Source organism: Nipponia nippon, unplaced genomic scaffold (genome assembly GCF_047370975.1).
Source record: "Nipponia nippon isolate SJK-2023a ecotype South Korea unplaced genomic scaffold, ASM4737097v1 scaffold_36, whole genome shotgun sequence".
Taxonomy (NCBI): Eukaryota; Metazoa; Chordata; class Aves; order Pelecaniformes; family Threskiornithidae; genus Nipponia; species Nipponia nippon.
In genome coordinates this window covers 2,073,668-2,093,297 of record NW_028262354.1, presented here as the reverse complement: position 1 = coordinate 2,093,297, position 19,630 = coordinate 2,073,668, and the positions used below count along the sequence as shown (strand labels likewise).

Sequence of the window (19,630 nt, the reverse complement as noted above, 5' to 3'; positions counted from 1 at the left end):
CACACACGAGCGCTCAGGCTGGACACGCGGGTGAAAGAGGCTGGAGATAAAAGGACGGGGCCCCAGGAGCACAGGGCTGCACGAGGCAGGCTGGGGAACAGCCAGCTTGAATCCGCATCTCCCCAAACCACCTTCCTTGTTCTCTAGCCCTGGTATTTTTCTCCAGGAATGCATGCAACTGGCTGGATGACGGACAGACGGATGGACAGACATCGTGGTGGTGGGATCTGACTGGACGTTCTCGCTGCACACAGAGAGAGGACAAGGTCGCGCAGAGCCGGGGCAGAGCGCAGCGGTACCCGGTCTGGGATCTAGGCACCCAGGTATCATCTGGGTGTTGTGGACGTGGGGGTGCGGGGCCATTCCAGGGCCTTCGGTGCCTTTCCCAGCAGCAGCGGGTGCTGGTCTCTGTCGGAGCCAAGGGCAGCAGCAGAGATGGACCCTGGGCATGATCCAGCCTGGCAATTCCTACACTCCTATTTGTAGTAGTCAGGCCCTGATTTTAAACACATGTTGGACTCAGATGCCTGCCGGGTGCCAGCCAATGGCCCTTGCTTGCTGCGATGGTTATCCTGCCTTCGTTCCTTCAGCTCGACCTTGCCGCTGCTCACGGGTAGGACACAGAAAGCAGTTGTCCACGATCGTGGCAGCAGGGCTACTGGAGAGTGACCACAGGCTACTGGACAGAGCACCGGACCAGGACAGAGGACTCGACGGATCCTTTAGACAGCAACATCACACAAAGGCTCCGTTACGTCTGTATCCACTTTGTTGGTCCACGGACCAAAGACCTGCCGGTCTACGCAGGCAAAGGATGGGCTCAGGCCCACTTCACAGCGACTCGAGGCACAGGGCATGCAAAGTCTTTAAAGTATTCAGCACCGACAGATCTAGAGCAGTTCCAAGGCGTGCAGAGGAGCAGCTCTTGTGGCAGGTAGCAGGTTTTCTCCACCTACTTAGTTGGGAGTTAAAGCTAAATGCTCTCCCTTGAATAATCCATGCCTAAGCAATCGTCACTTGTGAAGACAGGGTCTGGTTGTCTGAATACGCCTTAAAGCGATACGTAGAGCAACACCTCAGACTCCTTAAATCCTGAGCTAGGTATCAGGCAGGCAATAGCCCAGCCGGGAGCCAAACCCAGCCACACTGCAACGCTGACCGTCAGGGAGAAGGGAGGGGGTGAATGACAGCCCTAGCAAGGCCATCTGCGGGACAGCTCGGCTCCGGCCAGCTGCGGCCACTGCTGCCCAAAGCACAGACGCCGGGCTCCTGCGCTGGGAAGAGAAGAGGCAGCAGAAGCTGGGCAGACTGGAGAGGGAGGATGCTACACGGGGAGCAGAAGCATCATCTCAAGTAAGAGAAAGAGTGACTTCTTCGAGAAGTGACAGAGAGCACGGTACTACGAATGCTGCTCTGCGACGTCCCGAGCTCAGTCCCCAGCTTGAATAAGGCGATGGTAGCTGTTCCTACCGCTCACCCCACAAACTCTCCTGCCCTTTGTCAGAAAGCTTCTTTCTCTGGTCTCCAAAAATCAATCTCTTCACCCCACAGTGGGCTTCATCTCTATTTTTGCTCCTAATAAAACGTAGAAAACAAATTATTTAAGAAGACACCAATTTTTTCTTCCTGTCTCCACTGCTTCCTTCTCCCAGAAGCCAAACAGCCCTGGCTTTGTTCTGGGTATTAATTAACTTTCCTGCCTCTTAATATTCCAGAGCCATAAAGTTCCCAGGAGCTGAGAGGCTGGGCGCTAAGAAAACACACATTTCCTCTCCTTTCTCCTTGTCTCATTGACTGTCACCCCCATATGTCTCCCCCCTCAGGGCACAAGGGCAGCTGCAAACCCTCCTCTCTGGGCTCAGCCCCAGCCCTCTGCCTCCCGGGAGGCAGCGAGTTCAGAGGTCAAGAGAGTCAGTGGCATCTTCTTTTTGTGCAGAAATCCCTGGTAGAGTTGCGTGGGGAGAGAGGAGAGGAAATTGATGCTTGCAAATTACGTGCGTGCATGAAGGGGGGAGCGTGCGTCTCAGCAAGATGCCTGGGGGCTCTGCGGCGGGGACAGCATGTGCCAGCTGCCCTCCGCAGCAAGAGGAGTCAGGGGCTGCCCAAAAAGCCTACTCGGGGCTTTGATGCAGCTGGAGGTGGTTTGGGGTAATCCAAGCACTATCTCAGTACCAGCGGCGTGGGTGGGAGTTCCACGGAGAGTCTGTGGGGCTATCCGTAAGGGCAGGACTTGTTACGGGTCTTTGCAAGGCAAGGTACAGGGATGAGGCCGATTTTGGAGGACAGTCATGAGGAAAGCGAGGCAGGAATCCCTGGGTTTCTACTCCTGGCTCGGCACATTGTAGCCAAAAGAGCAGGTAGTGAATGACTTCTCTCCAGGCACAACAGGAAAGGTGGTTCCAGTGTCGGGCCGATCTCCAGGGCTGTCCTGCCAGCACCAGGCTCCCTGGAGCTGGGTGCGGGGAGGAGACGGGAACAGGCGCAGAGCTGCAGCCTTTACCTTCGAGAGCAAAACACAGCGCAAGGAGCAGACAGGCAACTGCCCCTGGGAGCAGCTGCCCCAGCCTCCGCTGGCGTCAACGGCCTGTTTATTTTGAGGAGCAGTTCAGCAAGACTTGCTAGAAGTTGCATCACTTCTTTTTCCCCTGGCAGAGGGCTGCAGAACTTGCTTCTTCCAGGCTCCATCTCTTGAGGGTGAATTTGCCCTTGGGTGCTCAGCTGTTTTCTCCTTTCTTCCTTGTTTCTTTGGTCAAGCGTTGAGCAGGGGAGAGCTCACAGAACCCCCGTCCCACTAAACCAGCAGAATAACTGACCTGCTTAACTCGGTGCCTAAAAGATGCCAAGCGCTTGGACCGAACTCAAAGCTGTCCAGCATCTATAAGCATCAGGAAGAACTGGTTAGACCAGGAATGAAGTAAAACCACCTCAAAATGTAGTAGTTCTGGACGAAATTCAAGTACTCATGCTTTGGAGCAACAAGCCAAAGTCTTAAGAGTCAGAAGAGAGCATTTTCCCAGTACCCGAACTTGATTGCGATGCTGAACTGAAATGGAGTGAGCTTTTGTCTCCTCTGCCGGCTGTGCCAGAGAGATGGTACCCTTTGTCAGCTGGGAGAGCATCTTAAATCACCACAGCAAGGTTTGCCAGGAGAAACGGGTCGAAGCCAGAAAACAGCCAGGTCTCTCTCGAGCGCTCCTGTGAATTGTTTCCCAGCTGGACTACGTCCTCCTGGACCCGCTACGACAGACGTGAGCGGCGCTTGCTGCATCCCTTCCCTAGGCCGAGGCAGCCGGGGGTACTCTGCTGTGAGCCGCCGCTCCAAAGACGACCAGACAAGGAGCAGGAAAGTTGTTTGCTTTCCGTATGTTTTGCATAATTTCCCATGCAAACTTTTCTAATTGCCAAAGCAAATGGGCTTTGAATGGGGGAATTCTCTCCTTCATGTCAGCCTACCTCAAAGAAGGCTTTGCACTGTCACCCAGAACAACTTCGCCTCTACCTTGTTTAGCCAGCACGCATCGAAATACACCTAGTTGCTCCTCAGAACTCAGCAATTTTGTTTCTATCGCAAAGATAAAAATAAATCTACAGATATACCAACACCCAAACTACTTTCCACATTAATTTACTGAGAAGGCACTTATTCCCCATTGCTTATTAGCATTAGGGATGCTCTAATTAATGCACATAATCTCAGGAGTGATGGAGAAAAGTGTATCAGGGGAGTTATCAACTTTAAGGTTTGCGCAGCTGAGGACAGCGGCTGTTACGCCAGGACGGGCAGGAGGAACCAGAGAGAAACTCAGCCTCAAGCCAAGGGCAGCCACCGTACGTCACAAAGGAAGACGCACAAGGGGTCAAGCCCGTTTTGTTTTTAAACCGGGGACGTGTATCTACTGCAGATAACTGTACTCAGACTGAAGGCATGGAAAGGACGGCTTAAGAGCGAGCCTTTCCAGGGCTAAGACACTAACTCGGCTTAAAGCAGCAGACAGCAACTCCCTAAGGGGCAGCGGTTTAGCAGCCGCACACAAAGCAGCAAAGGCTTTCCTGGTCCCAGCAGAGGGGAAGGAGCACTCCCAAATCCACTGTCAGCTCTTTGTTTGAAGATCAGGAGTGAGGCTGAATGACTGAATAGGTCACAGAGATCCCGATTCCTCGCAGCTCACTCCATTTATGATCTGGAGAGGGTTGCAGGTGAACGTAAGACCTTTTCGCATGGTCTTGTTTCTGTATAAAAGGGGATTTCATTCTCCACCACCCGCAGAGCAGCTCCTTTCACCAACATTAGCTTTACTTTAACAAAACACCTTTGTATTTCAAGTACTGTTCACCTCAAGGTCTCAAGAGCATCCCCTCACCCCGGTGAAACAGGGCGGCAGCAGGGTCCGTGTCACCGGTGAGAGAAGGGCATGGCGAGGGGAAGGGAAGCGGGCGCAGCCGGTCTCGGGAAGGACAGGGAAGAGAAACCTTGGGACTAGGACTCACTCTCGTAGCTCATTTGCTTCCCAGACGAATCCCGCAATCCTGCTGATTTCCTCCCCACCCCCTTTCATCCAGCACTCAGGCCCAGTTCCCCAGAGGAGGGAAGGCTCAGGTCTGCATGGTGCGAGCCTCCTCATCAAAAGCCAGCTGAGCAAAACGAATTTACTGACCATGGCAAAACACAATGAGGAGGGCTGGAAACACCGATGGCTACTGCCTTTCCTTTTACCCCTCTGTGCAGCGACAGTGCTGGCACCAAGAGAGTTCGAGGGACACGCAAAAACCCAGCTCGGGGTAAATTTTGGGCTGGGAGTCAAGCGGAGACTTGCGGTGTTCTCCAGCCTTGGCAGCAGGAGGGAAAATGTGTCTCTGCTGCAGCGCTTGCCAGCCTAGCCCCCTTGCTTCGCCCTTCCTTTTGTCAGCCACTGATAGGAGGGTTGCTCATTGCGCCGTCCACAGGGAGACCTGTTGGCCATCCAAGGAGCGGCGCAGGCACAGGCAACGGAGGCAGCTGTTTGTTCGCCTCGCCAGAGAGCAGCTCTGAACAAAAAGCTGGGAGTGGAAAATGGGGCTGGGAGGGGTAAAAGGGTTTATTTCTGTTTGTATGGGGAAAACGAGGAGAGAAAAAAAAAATTCCAACTAGAAGCCTTCAGGGGGGAAAGGAAAAAAAAAAAGCCCAAACCCAAGCACAGAATCTAGATTTGAAAGATGGGAGAGAGAGCAGTATGGGAAGGACGCATTTTTAATTTGAAAATTATCAAGAACGCTGTGTCTATTAACCCAATTTGCTGATTAGCCATCACGGATCCCACCATCTCTCCACGCAGCACTGCTCCACCATGAATTAAGCATTTGCATTTTGATATGTAAAAAAAAAAAATAAAAAATAAAACCCAATAAACTTACCTTAGGGAAGGAAAAAAATATTCTACAAATTTCTCTGCCAGACCACATGCTGTCTTGAGGTCCTCTGTCTCACCCAAAGTACTTTCACGCACAGAAATAGTCTACTTGGATAATTTTGGGGAACTGATTTTGTTCTGACAAAGTTGGAATGAGTCCAAAGATTAGGAGTTAAGAGGCTATGAAAATCCTTACTGTAAAGACAAGATATCTCCACGCAAATTGAGATATGACTTTCTTCAGCATTGCTAGGAGAAATGAAAAGAAACCAGGCACAGAAACACCCCACCAAGTATCAGGAGCAGTTTCCTGATAGCAGGATGCAAGTGGAAAACATCTCCCTCAGGGTAGCACTGAAAGTACAAGGTCTGAATTACTTTAAAGCTCCGGAGCGTACGCCTAGTTGAGAAAAGCCTTAAACACGATAAGCCCGCTCTGTCCTCTAGGGAAGGGAAAGTGATGTCTGCTTTAGTGCTCATCAGCTCCCATTTCTGGAATTAACCCTCTCTACCTATTTTTGAGCTCCTCACTTTGGACAACGGCACTATCACACCTTTAAATCATGACTGCTGAAGAACGAGTGACTTTTCATACAGAAGAAACGAGCCCGAATATCCAAGTGCCTGGTCAGTCACAACCGCCAGCCCTGAGAGCCCAGCCTTGCTGGGCACGAAGCAATAGCAGCAAAGGAGACAAACTGTGTGAGCACGCTCATTAAAAACCACGTTTATTATACCAGCGCCTAGGGACGGACCGAGATCAAGGTACCACGGTACAAAGCACTGTTTGGAGCCATCAGCCAGCCCCGCCTTGGAGAGCTTACAGTCTAACCAACAGTGAGTTAATTCCCTGTCCTGTCTGAGGGCACAATGTCTTAATCTTTTGTCCAGCTGTAGAAAGAATTCAAAGTTTCAATGTGAGTCAAAAACCAAATCAACCTCTGTTTTTCCCGAGACCAAAACGTATTGCAACACCCAGTGGTTTTGGCCCTTTTGGCAGCAACTAAGACAAAACAGGCAATGGGCTAATTTGTAAGTGGAGATTTTTTTAATTAAACGGAACTATTTATATATATACAAAACCCAGAAAATATTGCACCATTAAAAAAAGGACATTTTACATCTAATCACCTGTAAAACACACCTTGCCCTCCCTGCATTGTAGTATACTCAAATTCACAGCCACAGTTGGCCATTAACAGGCAACCCGTGCTGTCAGACACCATGGAAATCTGCTGGTCCACGTACATCCCAAAGAAAACACCCTTACCCTTTCCACCCTTGCCGTCATTTAGGGAACACATCCATCACATTGTCGTCTCGGCGGCATTCAGGACCAATCCTCTCAAGTTGCTCAGAAGTAAGGACAAATTAAAAAAGAAAGGCTTTGGGAACTTTTCAGTCACAGTTTCTTTAGGGCTTGGTCGGCACGGTTTTCTGGGAAAGTCTCTTACGTCTTAGGGCTCAGTCCCCAGAACCTGAGCACAGAAGCTCTGGAGAGAACCATTTGCGTCCCTATCCAGAGAGAGGGGCGATTCCAGTGTAGTTTTATCTTTGACAATTGTAATCCAAGGGCTAAGACTTCTCAAGCCCCGAGAGCATCTTCAGTAAGCCACAGCCCCAGGGTCCCGCGGGACGCTAAAAAGTACATCCGCTTTGGCGTTGATAAAATACGTGGCGAGGAGAGAGAAGATCAGAATGGCAATGCCCACAACCAAAGTGATTATCTAGGAAGGGATGAGAAACACTTAGCGTTGTTGTTACAAACACAGACCTGCAGCACCCTGCAGAACTTGCAGCGAATGGGGGTCTCTGTCAGACAGCTACAGAGACCAGCTCGCTACTGAGGCACTATCTATACCGAAATTAAAAGATATCGAGGACCTTACGGCCTTAGACAAAAGTGACTGCCAGACAGGATCAGGTCACCTTTCACTGTAGTTATCAACAGTGCACACAAACAGATGTTTAAGAGAAAAGGTAAGAAAGCTGTATCACGGATAAAGAATGTATCACGTTTCAGAGCGGTCGACGCAGTTCGCAAAGATTTTTAGCAAGCATTTAATGTGACACTTTGGCTACTCCGGCATGAACTGTCATCTCCCCCAGCAAGTCTTCAACTTGCATGACTGATTACCTTCCTGCAGCCTAAGTGCCAGACTAGTCCGAGGGCTCGTTAGATTCCTTCCTGTCAGCCCTTCTCCTCGCAGGGTAGGACTGCTGTTCCCCGTCTCCCCTGGCTAACTCAGGGCAGTCCCCACGCAGTGGCCAGACCCTCACGTGCCGCTACAACTCTCTTGGTATGTTGTCTATGGGGTCAACGCTTCAGGGATGGTTGGGCTCAAACTGTGCGTCTCCAGGGCACCAGTATCTACTGGGCTGTAACAGGCCGAGAGACGCAGGAGGGCATTGTGCTTGCCTGACAGTGGTAAAAAGGCCCAGTGCCACACAAATAAATCGCTCGGATTTCCAATAACCATCCCAGAGGTGCAGCAATTGCCTGGGCTTGCGCGGCCTTTGGGTGGCATGCTGCTAGCCCGTGATGATGACAGCTCGATGGAGTCTGTCCCGACAGGGTATGACATCATTAACAGCCAACCAGAGGGCATCAGGACAGGCGCAGAGTCCCAAAGTGACTGTACGCTTAACCCTTATTCCGCTGGCACTTAATGCCACATCACACCCAGCTAAGGGCTGCTTAGAATCTGAGACCCTGAACCAACAGCAGCTTTTGTTTGTGGAGGTTTGTGCAAAAGTTATTTCTGCGCTGTCAGAGGGGATTCGAACTGCGGGAAGGAAGATCTGGGTTGCACATCAGGCAAAACACCTGAACAGCCAGAGTCACTGGCTTGGCTTCCCGTGCTTGGGGAAGGGGTTAAGACTCCTGTCACTTCCATCTTTATTCACAGAGCTCAGTCTGCTCATGGGACTCGATTACTCTGCACTGTCTCAGCCTCAGCGACTTGGTTATTAACCCACAAACGGCTGGAGGTGGCAGGGTTATCACCAGTGAGGCATTCTTGGTTACATCATTTCCAAAGACCAAAGCCTGGCTGTTCTTAACCGAGGAGCTCACACAGGATGATGGCACAAGATCTTGTAACAAACTCTGACCCGTTTCTCCAGCCGTCAGGAGATGTTATTCAAAGCCAGCCACATTTTTTTCTCTTTTTCAGACATTTACAAACTCACCTCTAGCTCCTTGCTAGCTACCAGAAATATTCGGGCACGGATCTCTTTCCACCGACTCTCTGTCCACGTGGAGTACTCTGTAGATCCCCACTGCCTCAGCTCAAAGGCAGGGGAGAGTGCTTTGCTCAGGTGAACGGTTGACCGAACACAGTAGGGGACTCGTGATGTTGAGTTAGGGTCCAGAGAACCCTGCACCCAGGCATATTCATACATCTGCAACGAAAACGGGAGAGTAAGAGGCAGCAAACAGCCACGAGCAAATAAGCAGACTGTACCCAGAACCTTACCCGTGTCTCTGGGGAGAGAGAGAGGGGCTTTACTGACCGTTCGCACTGCAAGGGCGTTTTGCCCACTCCCTGCCCTTGGGCATTAAGATGCCTCCTTGTTGGAGGAGTTTCCCGGTCCTCCCACGTATTATTACAAGCAATAGCAAGCATTCCTAACCGGCTTTCCTCAAAAGCGAACACCAGCAAATTGGACAGCAGATCTGCCCTTACCCATCATCCCACTCTAACGGATACTTACTTCTTTCTCACTGCTGGGGGTTTTTTCAGGGTTCAGGCACTCTTCCTTGGTGAGGTTAACAACAGTGCCCGTGAGGTTGGCCAAGACGTACTGTACAAGGTAGGTAGTGTTCACAGGGCTGGAAACGGCGACGTAATGTTGGGGAACATCACCTGGAACAGTCAGGGAAATGGGATTGTAGGGGAGAGGGCCAGAAGCAGACAACGGTAGTATGGTGCTTTAGAAAGCTGCCAGGTAACACATGGGGTCAAAGCCATTCCTCTGTTCTTCTTCCCTATGTTGCTCTTACCCAGAATTCCTTTTATGTCTGGTTTAATGATGGACTGAAACCAGGAATTGTTCATTTTAATCAGAAACCCATACAGCATTCGAGACACCTGGAAAGAGATGGAAATTGGTTTATACAAAGAAGAAAGAAAATAGCATCTTAACAGCTATACCTCCCAAGATTATTTGGCTGACAGATGTTTCCCACTACAAGGACCAAGAGCCCAGCAACGGAGAGACTATATGTCACAACTGTATATAATTCAGGACCGAGCTGCGAAAATTGGGTTTGATTCCAGCTCCACTGACTCCTCAGCTGATCCCTGTGGCACACATCGCCATTTCACCTTAGCTTCCTCTTCTGCTTTGTGGAACGAGGATAAAGGAGCTCTGTTTTGTAGAGGGCTCAGCTTAACGTCTGCCCTGAGATCGAGAGGCAAGGAACGAGAGAAGGGTGAAAGGTTTTTCATTCAGCTGTGGTGGGGAGAGAAGGGGGGAGGCAAAGCCCTCACGGAGACAGACAGGACAGCATGCTGTGTAAACACATATAAACAGAGACAGAAGGGAAGTACGTGAGGGCTCATCAGAGATGCCAGGGACTCAATTCCATCTGCTCGTACCGTTTTTGGATCTGCCTGAATAGCAGAGGTGTTGTTGGCTCCCCCCGCAAGCCGGTAGAGAGCACGGGCGACCACTGTGGCAACTTCTGCCAGGGACTGCAAAGGAAGAGTGCTCTGTGTTAATCAAGATAGGCAGATCCAGCAAAACAAGCAAGGAGAGCAAGCCAGCCTCCACACATCCATCAAAACGCTTACATCGTGCGAGCATTTGAGTGCCTATTGCCTTTGTCACTGTACAAAGCACTCCCACCTCCTTTCTGCCCTTTTTGGAAACAGCTTTTCCCCTCTCCCCACAACCCTGCTTCTGTCTGCCCCTACCCAAAGCCCCATCCGCCCCAGATATAGCAGCTAAAGCAAATGCAAAGTAGGAACCTTGGCTGTGTCTGTGACATACTCCAAGGTCTCCTCAGGGCTAAGCCCCTCGGGGTATTGCAGCCGGATGTTCTCTGGAGTGTCGTACATGCTCTGGTAGTATCTGAAAAGAAGAAGGCAAACAGAGGTTGGGGAGGGGCAGAAAGAAACCACAGGGCATGGAATTCAATTCAGAGTGTGCCTAAAGCAAACAGTGGGAGCAGTCTCCTGGGAGCAGAGAGACAGCCCTGCCAAAGCACTGCCCTGCCACACGCTCCTTAAACCATTTAATGAGGCTTTATAATTAACTTGGCCCTTCCACAGCTTCTCCCATCTGAGGATCTCCACACAATTTACAAGCTGTGATTAGCTTTCAGGTGGGCGACAGCCCAATCTATTAAATGGGCAGAGAAACTGAGGCAAGGACAACCCATGCAGGAGGTCTCCCGGGAAGGGGGCTTTTGATGCAAGTCGTGCCAGTGGATTTTATTAATGCCTTATCTCGAAGGCGGCGAGGAATTCCAAGTGAACTCTACGAGAGATTTACACCAAGGCATCTGCAGCACACGCAGCTGAACTGGGAATTGGACTGAAAGGCCGCTGCGTGGTCTATGCACCCGCCATTCCCAGCTAACCTGGGACTGATCCCCCCAGTCTAAAGATGGGTCACACAGCACCGAGCTGCGCTTTCCTCCACCCCAGCTCTTCTCACCCCTTTACAGCAGCACAGATTTAGAGGTGAAAGGGAAGCTGCTTCCCCTTGATTGCTACAGATTCTCAGAAACAACAGAGAAGGACAGAAAATGAAGGAAAAGAGACAATTTGAAGAGTTTAGGGAACAGAGGAGAGACCTATGTATGTTCTCTACCCCACATTTCCACTTCGAAAGTCGAAGAGGAGCAGGGGATCCCCAAGGGACACGCTGTAGTAGGGTCATGTGGGGTGAATGAAAGTGCCCTTTCCAATGCCTGGGGCTTTCTGCCATCACAAATAGAAAGCTATATTAAAAAAAAAAAAAAAAGAAAAAAAAAAGGCAGCTAGCTTCTGGAAGAACAGATGAGGCTTAGGCACGCTCAGTTGCCATTTGCTCACCTCTGGCTTTTAGCCAGCTGTGGGGAACATTTTCTGTACAAAACTGGATTTCTTTCGGTTGTCAGAATAATTATGTTGCGCTTGTTCAATTACATGGCACATGTTTGCTCCTCTGCTCCCCCCGGACTGCCGCTCTACATGTATGTTAGGCAGCGCACCCCTGGCAGAGGTGCCGCAGGAGCTCAGATGCCCTCTGCCGGCTCCGCTGCCTTCGGCCGTGGGCCAGCCTGTGCCGCCGACCCCGGAGAAGTACCTGTTCTGGAAGGCAGTCCTGTGGTCAGTTAGGACCACTCCAGGGATGTGCCGGGCCCGAAGGAAGCGCTGGAAGGAAGATGGGGGAAGCGGCTGCGAATATCCAGCTTCCTGCAAAGTCACGTTTGCTCCCACGCTGCTATCACTCAGAATACTTAGCAAGTTTCTAACCTGAAAGAAGAGAAAACAGCACTGTTCTGCTAGTCTTTTGGATGTGTAATTTCTGTGGAAAGGTTAACTTCTGGATCATCTGCAGCGTGCTAAAGATCCCGCAGCATTTTGGTTAGATGAACGACTACAGATCGCTTTCTATTACCTGCACTTCAACAGATTCATTCATCCGAGAGACGGGGTCTGTATGCATCCACAGAATCGAGTCATTCCTTAGAGCCACCTGCAAGAAAAAACCCCCACCATAAGTACATGATTGGACATCACTGAGTCTCGCAGAGCAGGGCAGTCCAGTCCAGGGAAGAATCAAAACCAGTGAAAGGCTGGCTGGGAAAACGGCAGCTAAATTATCACAGAGGCACAGGGAATGCAAAGGTCCCCTAACTTATCCCACACCTGATTCAACTCCACAAATGAATGAATGTTGTCCAAGCGGAGAGGAAACTTGTCTTTTTCCATATCGTACACCATTCGTGAGCTGCCAATGTAATCAAAGGTCTCCTGCAACAGAAAAAAAAAATCATACATAAATCACATACGGATAGCTGCCTGGCACAACTAACAGCAATATTTGAGAGGCTGAGGGGACCAAACCCAAGAGTTCGAGGGCCAACTGCTGCACCAAGTATTTCTGAAGGTTTGCATAGCCTGGCACACACCAAAAGACCAAAGTAAATATTACATTGTGCCTGCTCCAAAGACAAAGGTATTGTAGGAAGGAATGAAGCAAAGGACAGAAATCAAGGCAAAGAGCAAAAAACCAGGGGACAGCTATTGAATTCCCAAGCAAGAAAGGCACAGAGGCAAAGCCAGACTTCAGTGAGCACCGATATCTAGCAAGATACCGTTACTGTGAGTACCAGCAGAGAGGCATTAACACAGCCTTCACTCTGGCATAAGTCATCCTCTTTGGTTTTTGGTAAGGAGGACAGCAAGTCAGGGAAAAGGGCAATTCTCCATTCCAGGAATGAAACACATGAAGCTTTCCGGAAAGGAGGGCTGTCTGTTTCCCTGGAAAAAAGCGAGGGAAGGCTAGATGACAGAAATGAGTTTGTCAAGGGAGCTGCAAAAAGCTGAGCATTGCCTGGGGAAGAAGAGGTACCCCTAAGACGAGAATCCCTGCGTCAAAAGAAGGGCAATGAAGTCAGCCAGCCGCCAGACTTCCCCCTTGACTAATTTACAGCCAAGTCTTACCATTCCTCCTACACCTTGGGAGCGACAGAGAATGTCCGCTCCACAGCGTTGTACGCCTGTCTCCCCCAGGGAAATTCTGACTCGGGATATATGTGCCGAGGAGGGTGAATGGAGGGAATCACATGGCCACAGCATGGGGCTGTGGGAGCCGGTTTCACAAAGCTGCACAAAAGAAGCCATCAGTGTAGATGCCTTGAGGGGAACATCAGCTGTTGGCCATCAGTCCCTCCTCCACAGGCTTGTTCTGCTCTTCCACAGCTGCCAGCTCCAGTGCTGGGCGCTCAGAAATGAGCTACATTTCGCTGCTGTCAACACATATATTTTTAATCTAGCCTTTTCTGGGCTTCATTTCAGAATTTAAAGCTTGGCCATTGCAGTTCATCCTGAACGGGGGTGAGGCAGAGAACAGACATACAGACAGGCACACTGGGAGCAGAGAGGAGGCAAAGCAAAGTTTGAGTCATTCATCCAGAATGAACTGTGGGGCAGAATATGGGTTGCCCCAGTGGAAGCTCCATCTGCTGTTGTTATCCCAGTGCAATTAAGATCCTGTTCTCACTGGGGGAGCAGAGAGAACCGCGGTGTGGGGATGCAGACAAATGGCTCTGAGCAAAGAGTAGGGAAAAAGTTCATTTGCAGGGAGCCGAGGGCTGATTTGCTATCTTAGAACAAGCCAAACGGTGGAGCGATGCCGCTGCTCTTACCCCTTGGAAGAAGGTGAACATTATATTCCTTTGCAGCAAATGAATATCTGACACTTTATGAAGGGCTTCAGCAGCAGCCAAGTGGGTCACAAAGGAAGAGACAGCACTCTCTGCCCCAGGTGCAATGTTCCAGAAGAAGGAATGGCTGTCAATCTGTAAGCATGAACAGGAGGCGTAAGAAACGTGCCCACAGACAGAGGAATACTGTACTGGGACAGCAAATCTATCACCTCCCTCCTGGCCCGCTCATCCTATTGATAAGGGAAGGACCAAAGCACCCCGCCTAATGAAACTTAAAATACCAATTGCATTGCTGCGGCAGTCCTGAGGCCTCAGAGCCCAGCCACCGCCACCACCCCTCAGCCCGGACCTGAAAACTGAGATTATCAAGCGTGCCATAATTTTAACGCCAGCATCGCTGTTCAGCGTGGGCCTCTGAGACAGTGACAAAACGGAGTTTTGAACTTGCATCTCTGGATGGCGTAAAGTGACCGTAAACCAGACTGCTAGACGGGGAAGTGAACTTCTTTCTCAGCTCTGACACTGACTCACTGCTTGACACACAACAAAATCTCCACATGATTCAGCCTTCCCCCCCAAAAAATACAGATGAGCCAACCATGCTGTCTCCCCCTGCAGCACATTTTAAGAATGTGAAATATCTTAGGAAAGCATAACAGACACACGAACTATTTCTACTTGTCTGGTTCCCTCAGTGAGGAAAATGCTGAAAAAAGTCTCATATTAACAAGACAGAAAGAAACAAAACGCAGATGTCCTTCTATGGAAACAACAGGTAAACCCACCAACTAAAAGACTCATACTTGCAGAAACACAATAGCCAGTCAGATCTAAAAGAAAGTTTGGAACATGGGAGTAAATGAAAATATATGAGGAGTATATTCCCATGAGCCTCTAGGCCCACATCTCCCCAGTATCTTTCCAGTCCACGCTCTACAAAGCAAGGTTAAGAGGTACCTACCCGTGTAGCGACAATAATAACTTCCTTCTCAGGATCGACTTTTCCAGAGGAATTGATAGGTTGCAAGGTGCTCCACACGTTGTAATCAAGAAGAGGATCACACACAACCTCTAGGAAGCAGAAACAACATTGCCTGAGTTGAGACTACAGCAGCGACAAGTGAGAAATGAGCTTTCTGGTCAGCCGTAGCTCACCAGTGGGTCTATCACAGGAGCAAACTTCTGCTCAGCAGGGGTGAAGTCCTGGCCCCAGGAAAGTCACTGGCAAAACATTCACCAGGACCAGGATTTCAATTCATGTGCCCACAGTCTAATGAGCAGTAATCTCGGAGCCATTCTTGATGATCTACGTAGGAGCTATCGGGTACCTTTCTCAGCCAGCATCTCTTCTACATATTATTTTCTAAACTGATGACAAACGTAGCCCCAAATTCCTTACCACTTGAATAGTTTATTCTGAAAAAGCTCAGTTGGCAAGCAAGCCTTTAGGGAAATTCTAAAATTTCCTTTCTTTTGCACACCTGTATTCCACTGGGATTTTTTCCCACCAGCCTTATCCCACATCATGACAAGGGGAGAGGACTCTGCTCACCTGGATTGATGCTGAAGGTGCTTTGGAGGGAGCTGCGTCTCATGCAGGTAACCGTGCTGGTGACAGCATGCATGTGGGAAAAAAGCTGCATGGCACAGAGAGGGTACTCGGGGCCCGATCCATCACGAGGGACGTTATGGTCTTGGTAACACTGGATGGAAATAAAAATCATTACAAAACTTAGCTTTTCTGTAATAGCATTGTGTACTGCAAGTGAAATCGGACCATACATTTTTACTGTAGATTTCAACATCTAAGGTGAGAGAAAACAAAACGGCTGCCCCCCTTCCTGAACTGTGCAGCAGTTCCCCTCTCCTACGCGTCGAGGATGTGCAGTACCTGCTTAATAACTTGTGTCTCATTGGCATCTTCGAGGAGAAAAATAGGGAAGTCAAAATCCTCATACGAAAGCCCGCTCCCCACCGGATTCCACACAGTCTTATTGCAGTGTGCAAACTGAGGGCCATAATCTTTGGAATACACACCTGGAAACAGAAAGAAATAGGCAAATCTGAGGCTGGAAGAGAATAACAGACGGCAGGAGAGGTAGGGCCTGCTGAGAAAATAGCAGCAAATATAGAATGAGCACCATTATGGGCTGGGGAACCAGCTGACAAAGGCTTGGAGAGATGGAGTCGGTCACTGCATGCGGCAGAGCGGCAGAGACAGAGCGCTGTGCCACGCAGAGAGAATGAGAAACATGCATGCTCCAAGCCGTCGCATGCCAGGAGGCTGGCGTGAGCACTTAGCGAGCATTTATCACATGCTGAGAGAGCGGAGGAGGCACACAGAGAAACATTATACTTCAGAAGGAGGAACACACAAACCCGCATTTTCTGAGCTCATCATGTGCTGGAAGTACCCCTAAGGCATCCGTAATGTGCCAATCATTTTAACACCTAAGTACTGTGCAAACAGCACAAAGGCAGAGACACGACCAATGCCAGCAGACCAAACGCATCTCAGGAGCGCACATGGCATCCTTCACAGCAGAAAGCTTTGTGCAAACTACAGAAGGTGTAGCAATTTCTCCCCTCAAAGAGCAATACCGTAAATTTGCTGCATGAAAAAATAGTGAAATGAAAACCTAACTGAAACCACAGGGGGAATTCGGGGAGGCAGCATGTCGTTTTAAAAAGTAGCGACTGGCCCAGACAGAGAGGTTAACACAGACTCCACTCGATCGATGCAAACACAAGACGCTTTAAGGATCACGTGTGGACAAAGTACAAGTTTCACATGTTAAAAGAAAAAGAAATTACAACAACCCTTGGTCAGGTTTAACACTTTAGCGACTTAATGGTGTTTTAGCCAGCTTATCTACCAGTCTTCCCCTAAACACCTGTCCCGGCCCTTTTTGAGAAATGATGAGATTCCAGCTCAGACCAACTACTTCGAAAGAACATCACGGGCCTGTTATCTTAAATCTTAAACACCATTTTGACATTAAAGCGTAGCTGCGGTTTCAGCTGCCCTTTGCACTTCTTGCTTTGACTGTACAATGTAAAGGCACCATTTCCCTTCCTCCTAACAAGGATAAAGACTGAACATTTCCCTACCGAACCCATCATTGGGGCACTTCAAACCAGGAGAGAATCCCTGGGGAGGGCTGGGTTTGGCAATGGCCACAGCAAGGCCTGACACTCGTGAGGTTCCCTTCAGCTGCAGCATTACCCTCCTGGAAGAGACAAAATACGAATGAAATTTTGAATTTGTTAATGAAGAGTTACAATCCAAGACATGCTAACGCTGACGTATGACAGTCGAGCGTGTGATGATGCTTTTGATCAAAATAACCAACACATCCCTTTTTCTTCATCTTCTCAGAACTGCATGAGATTATGCATACAGCAACAAGCAGGAAACTTCAGCCACTTCTTTCCTGCACTGCCCAGGGAGAGATGTGACCAATCTTAATCACGTTGTTTAATGAACTTTAGTAACTGCTACAGTAACGAACACGGCATCAGAATTTACACAGAGCAGAGCTCTAACAGCAAACCAGCCCATTTAAGAAGAAATAAATTCAGGCACTAAAACACAGCAAACCCACAAATGTTTCAACCTCACTACACTTCAGTGCAGTCAGGGCTGATTCCGCCATCTGTCACTTGAAAAATGACATTTTCACCACCAGATCAGGGACCCATATTGGTCTTCTGGGCTCCAGTTGCCCTGGGAAGATAAAAACTGGTGATGACTGACCTGTTGAAGAGGTTCCCATCTAGCAGTATCATGTAGGGTGGGTGAGGGCCGTCAGCAAGCACCCAGTTCAGGTCCTCCTCCTTCTCAACCACATGGATCACCCCTGTGTCTCCGCTGATGGAGGCTGTGGAAAGAGAGCGTGCCCTTCACGTTTCACAGGGATCTATGTCCTTCACACCCCCAAACCACCCCGGAATAGCAGGGCAGTATGTTACCAAGGGCTTTAGGGAAGAACAGCTCATGGGATTAGAGGGCTGGAGGAAGCAATTTGGTGAAGTGGCACCATTTAGCTAGAGGACAGAAAAAGGAACAGTGGCTTTTAGTAGGGAAAGAAAAAAGCTGAACAGCATAGATGAAGAAATAAGCACTCGAGCTTTGAAAGTATCTTTTGTTTAAGTGCATCAAAGCACTGCAGTGCTTTTAGCACTTTTCTAGCACCTTCAGCTAACTAAGCACTGAGTCTCTTGTGACAGAAGAGTAAGAAAGGAGAGCAGGAAACAGGCCCTGAGACAGAAAGGCACTTGGAGGAGACCAGACCTGCCTCAAGGAGCACAGACACAGCAGCAGTTTAGTGCTGCCCCTCAGTAAAGAGTAAAGCTTGCAAATTCAGAAACCGAGAGCTCAAAGACAGCTCAGCACGAGGCCTGGAGGGGCAGAAGATTGCGACAGCAAAGGGGACGAGCAACAAAGCAGGTCCTCCACTTGTCATTTCGCCCCGTCCCAAAGAAAACGGACGACAAAGCACTTTCATAAGAAGCTATGATAAAAACAAGCACTTTGTCAACTCTCCCACTTAGTAACTGCTGTCACAGTCATAAACCGCCTGTGACCAGGAAGGCAGGACTGCTTGGGCTGTCTGCCCTAACGCCAGGCTCAGGCCGAGGGTGGAAGAGGAGTCAAGAGAACCTTGTACCCTGGGTTATCTGCCAGACCAAGCGCAGCTGTGCTGCCCCGCAGTGGCAGCCGACAACCTCCGCTACAGGGAGTGGCTCGCTGTGGAAGCAAAACTGAATTGGAAATGAGCAAAACACTGACTCACGCTAATTTCAGCCCGGAATACTGCTTGAATGGGGCTCCCTTATCTATCTTTTAATTTTAACAGTCCTGCAGTCCTGCCTTCCCCATTTCAATACGACAAAAAAACCTTACAAAGTTAACAAGCACTGCGCAAGCAGCTCAGCCAAGCCCTCCTCTCCTTTCAGACGTCACCTTCTCACTTCTTCACTCCCTGCTCCTGTTCCCTCGTACCCTGTTAACCCCAACGCACCCTGCGGCGCTCACAGCTTTGCCTTGCACCCCTGGCAGCTGTGGCTGGGTTTTGTCCTGTGCGTGCACGGACTGCACAAGCTCAAAGCGCTGCTCTGTGCCTTGCCAGGGATTTTCGGGGTCTGTAGGAGCACAGTCCTTCTAAGGCCTCCACCCCTCAATTTAGCAGAAACAGGTGACCATGTTACCAGAACAGGATCGGAAAAGAGGGCAAACAGCGCTGAGAACAAGGGTGATACCGATCCGGGCAAGTCCAACAGCAGAGCTGCGTTACACCTCGTCACCTACGGCACGACCGCCCCCAGGAGCAGCTCTGGGGCCACGCAGCTGTACTCACACTGGCAGCCGATCTGGTGGGTGGCATTCAGGAGGCGAACGCAGGGTGCCGTTTTGTTCAGGGGGATGTAGATCTTCCTCTCGACAGAGTTCCCCTGGCAGGAGCCTGGGGAGAAGACACAGCCCCGCCTCAGAGGGGAACAAACCAGGGGCTCCCCAGCGCAGGGGAGAAAAGACGAGCCCCTCCCCAAGTCAGAGAAGCCCAGGCGAAGGCTCCCAGTGCCGCCATCTCCAAGGGAGCCAAGCGAGGCCCTCCCTACCTCCGCTCCAGTCGCGGAGCGGCCTGCCCCGCCCCGCCCCGCCCCGCCGCTCTCCCAGCCAGCCTCACCCGCCGCCAGCACGACGAGAAGCAGCCCCCGGAGCAGCCCCCACCAGGCCGGGAGCGGGACCCAGCACCTCCTCGCAGCGGCCTCCATCCCCCGGCTGCCCCAGGCTCTCCCCGCCGCCGCCATCTTCCCAGCCCTTCCGCTTCCTCCGTCGCGGCCACGCATAGGC

The 19,630-nt window shown here is 50.3% G+C and overlaps 1 protein-coding gene across 1 annotated transcript; it reads right to left on the bottom strand.

Annotated features, from left to right (window-relative positions):
• Positions 1 to 6,098: 6,098 nt before the first annotated feature.
• NCSTN (nicastrin) lies at positions 6,099 to 19,626 on the bottom strand. Its single transcript, XM_087772300.1, has 17 exons — positions 19,464 to 19,626; positions 19,137 to 19,241; positions 17,534 to 17,657; positions 16,888 to 17,006; positions 15,668 to 15,813; positions 15,329 to 15,479; positions 14,738 to 14,847; positions 13,756 to 13,908; positions 12,254 to 12,358; positions 12,003 to 12,080; positions 11,688 to 11,857; positions 10,364 to 10,466; positions 9,992 to 10,087; positions 9,394 to 9,481; positions 9,105 to 9,256; positions 8,580 to 8,792; positions 6,099 to 7,114 (listed from the first exon to the last, which is right to left on the bottom strand). Exons 1-17 carry the CDS (start codon positions 19,624 to 19,626, stop codon positions 6,992 to 6,994), a joined length of 2,199 nt encoding a protein of 732 aa, XP_087628426.1. The 3' UTR covers positions 6,099 to 6,991.
• Between the last annotated feature and the right edge of the window lie 4 nt (positions 19,627 to 19,630).

What these genes read in the sequence shown, in the direction of transcription:
- NCSTN (XM_087772300.1), bottom strand. Translation starts at nt 19,626, where the DNA reads ATGCGTGGCCGCGACGGAGGAAGCGGAAGGGCTGGGAAGATGGCGGCG. An exon ending in CACCTTCAGCATCAATCCAG is followed by an intron (nt 14,848 to 15,328) that starts GTGAGCAGAGTC and finishes TCTGCTTCCTAG; the next exon opens with AGGTTGTGTGTGATCCTCTT. An exon ending in CCCCCAGCAGTGAGAAAGAA is followed by an intron (nt 8,793 to 9,104) that starts GTAAGTATCCGT and finishes TTTTCGTTGCAG; the next exon opens with ATGTATGAATATGCCTGGGT.